General features: G+C 38.0%; 1 protein-coding gene across 1 annotated transcript in view; it reads left to right on the top strand.

Annotated features, from left to right (window-relative positions):
- The window catches only part of LOC107654282 (myotubularin-related protein 4), a 75957-nt gene extending 74258 nt beyond the window's left edge, over positions 1-1699 (top strand). Inside the window, exon 17 of the mRNA XM_016441306.1 lies at positions 101-1699. Within this exon, the coding sequence (XP_016296792.1) occupies positions 101-278 (178 nt within the window). The 3' untranslated portion in view covers positions 279-1699. The remainder of the gene's footprint in view (positions 1-100) is intronic.
- The last annotated feature ends 584 nt before the right edge of the window (positions 1700-2283 follow it).

Here is a 2283-nt window from a genome sequence, read left to right as displayed (position 1 = left end):
TTTTTGGCTATTGCTACAAATATACCCCAGCGACTTAACACTGCTTTTGTGCTCCAGGGTCACATATGTGATTGATTCTCATATCTCATATTTCTCGTAGGAACTGTGGGAACGTGTTTTGTAAGGACTGCTGCCACCTGAAGCTGCCCATCCCAGACCAGCAGCTGTACGACCCGGTTCTGGTGTGCAACACCTGCTTCGACCTGCTGCTGGAGTCCCGCACGCGAGAGCTGCGCTCGCAACAGCTGAAGAAAGCCATCGCCACCGCCTCCAGCTGAGACGGCCAATCACAGCGCGCCACACATGCCGGCGTCCAATCAGACGCTCTCTGCCTCCTTCCCCCCCGGCAACCGCGAGACCAGGGCGATTTAGAGTCCAGCTCTGAGACTGATCCACACGCGGAACGAGATGGAGGAAATCCAACAAACGAGCGCGGTTTGCGATGGAGGGCCGTTTTTATCTCTGCAAGTGAACTCCAAGCTTCTCTGGTTGAGGCCAGAACTGAACCCAAAGGGTCCTTGGGTTCAAAAAAACCCCCAAAGAGAGGTGTTTCTTCATCTCAAATGCACCACACACAGCGGACAATTGCCTCCTTCCCTCAAACCCAGCGTCTATCGAGAGGCTCACTATTTAAAACCAACCAAGCTGCTACAGTATTTAAAAACTTCTCTATCCTTATTATTTTGTGCACTACGGAGGGGGTTCGAGACCAAAACGGAGAGATCTGCAGCTGTTTTCTCGCTGTGAAGCTTGAATGTACAATTGTTTGGGTTATTCTAATTTTTGGGGAACTGGAGGGATTTGCGGGGGCAGTTACGGAATGAAAGCTGCCGGTTTGCATTGATTTGATCGCAGTTTTGTGCACAGAGCACGACCTATTTCGTCTTTCAGCCGCTCCCGTCAAAACCGAGCTTTAGCTGAACTGTGAAATGGTTTCACTCTCGTTTGATGTGAAATACACGACTTTAAATGCCAAAATCAACCTCGAATTCCAACATGTCAATAATATATAAACAAAATCACTGCTCAGTTCATGTTTAATCTGGCTGGTTGTGTGTTTGTTGCAGGAAACGCAAGAAAAAAAACAGCAAGCTGAACATTTCTGCTGTATGTTGTGTACGTTATGGTAAAACTAGCTGCTCCGTCTATGTTAGCGTGTTTCTATCACTTCATCTGAACAAACCAGTGATGATAATTAATATTTGAATCATACAAACGGAAACCGGTGAATCACTTGAAAGGACTTTTGTATTGGAGGGCTCATGATCTCAACAGCATTACATGTGCTAGGATTTCTTTTTCATGTCGTCTGCGTCTTCGGCTCTACATTGATTGTGTTTTGTTAACGGTGAACCTCTCAACAGTGCCACGTGTTTGATTTTCTTATGGATTCACTGATTTGTAAGTTTAACATGTTCAATGGTACAATAGCTAGAGGCTTAACAACGAGAAGATGATTTGTTGAGAATCGATGAGGTTAAAAACACTGAGAACCCGTTTGATTTTTCTTCCCCGTGGTGCTGATGAAGGACACTTTTTTTTTAGTTAAATGCATTAAAAAAGGAACCCAGAAATGTGATGTATAGTTATTTGGTCTGTAATAGTGGCTACAATTTGTCACTTAGTGAATAATTGTTGTAAAGAAATGCACTGTACAAGTTCAATCCCATGGGTTAAATAAAAAGATACGTCTTTATCAGCCATCTGTGTTGAGATTATTCTTTTTACATTATTTGTTCAAAATCATACCATGCATGGAGCTTGAATGCTCAACATCAGCATTTTTGTTTTGCTGCTATTTTTTATCTGTATTATATTTAAAATAATTAAAATGAATGTTTATATACATCCTGTAATTAAAAAAAATATATATATATATATATATATATATATATATATTTCAGCTAGTTGCCAAGGAAACTATTCTCATTTTTATTTAGCTTAACTTGATGCACTAAAACTAAAACCATATAACCATAAAAAGAAAAAATAAGTCAAATTAAAACTAAAATGTAAAAGTAAAAACTAATTCAAAATTTAAAAAAAAAAACATTTTAAAATTGATGTACTAAAATAACTACAACTGAAATAAAAATTAGACTTAAAAAAAAATTAAAATAAAACAGTGAAAGGCAAAATTTAAAAAAACTCATTCAAAATATTAATAAAAAACTTTGTTTAACTTGATGTACTAAAATAACTAAAACTAAAATTGATATAAAACCTAACAGACATTTATAAAAAATTAAAACAACTAAAGTTAAAGTGAAAAAGCACAATTTA

The sequence above is a fragment of the Sinocyclocheilus anshuiensis genome, unplaced genomic scaffold (assembly GCF_001515605.1).
Source record: "Sinocyclocheilus anshuiensis isolate Anshui unplaced genomic scaffold, SAMN03320099.WGS_v1.1 scaffold163, whole genome shotgun sequence".
In the NCBI taxonomy this organism is placed as follows: domain Eukaryota; kingdom Metazoa; phylum Chordata; class Actinopteri; order Cypriniformes; family Cyprinidae; genus Sinocyclocheilus; species Sinocyclocheilus anshuiensis.
This window is presented reverse-complemented; position numbering and strand designations above follow the sequence as displayed.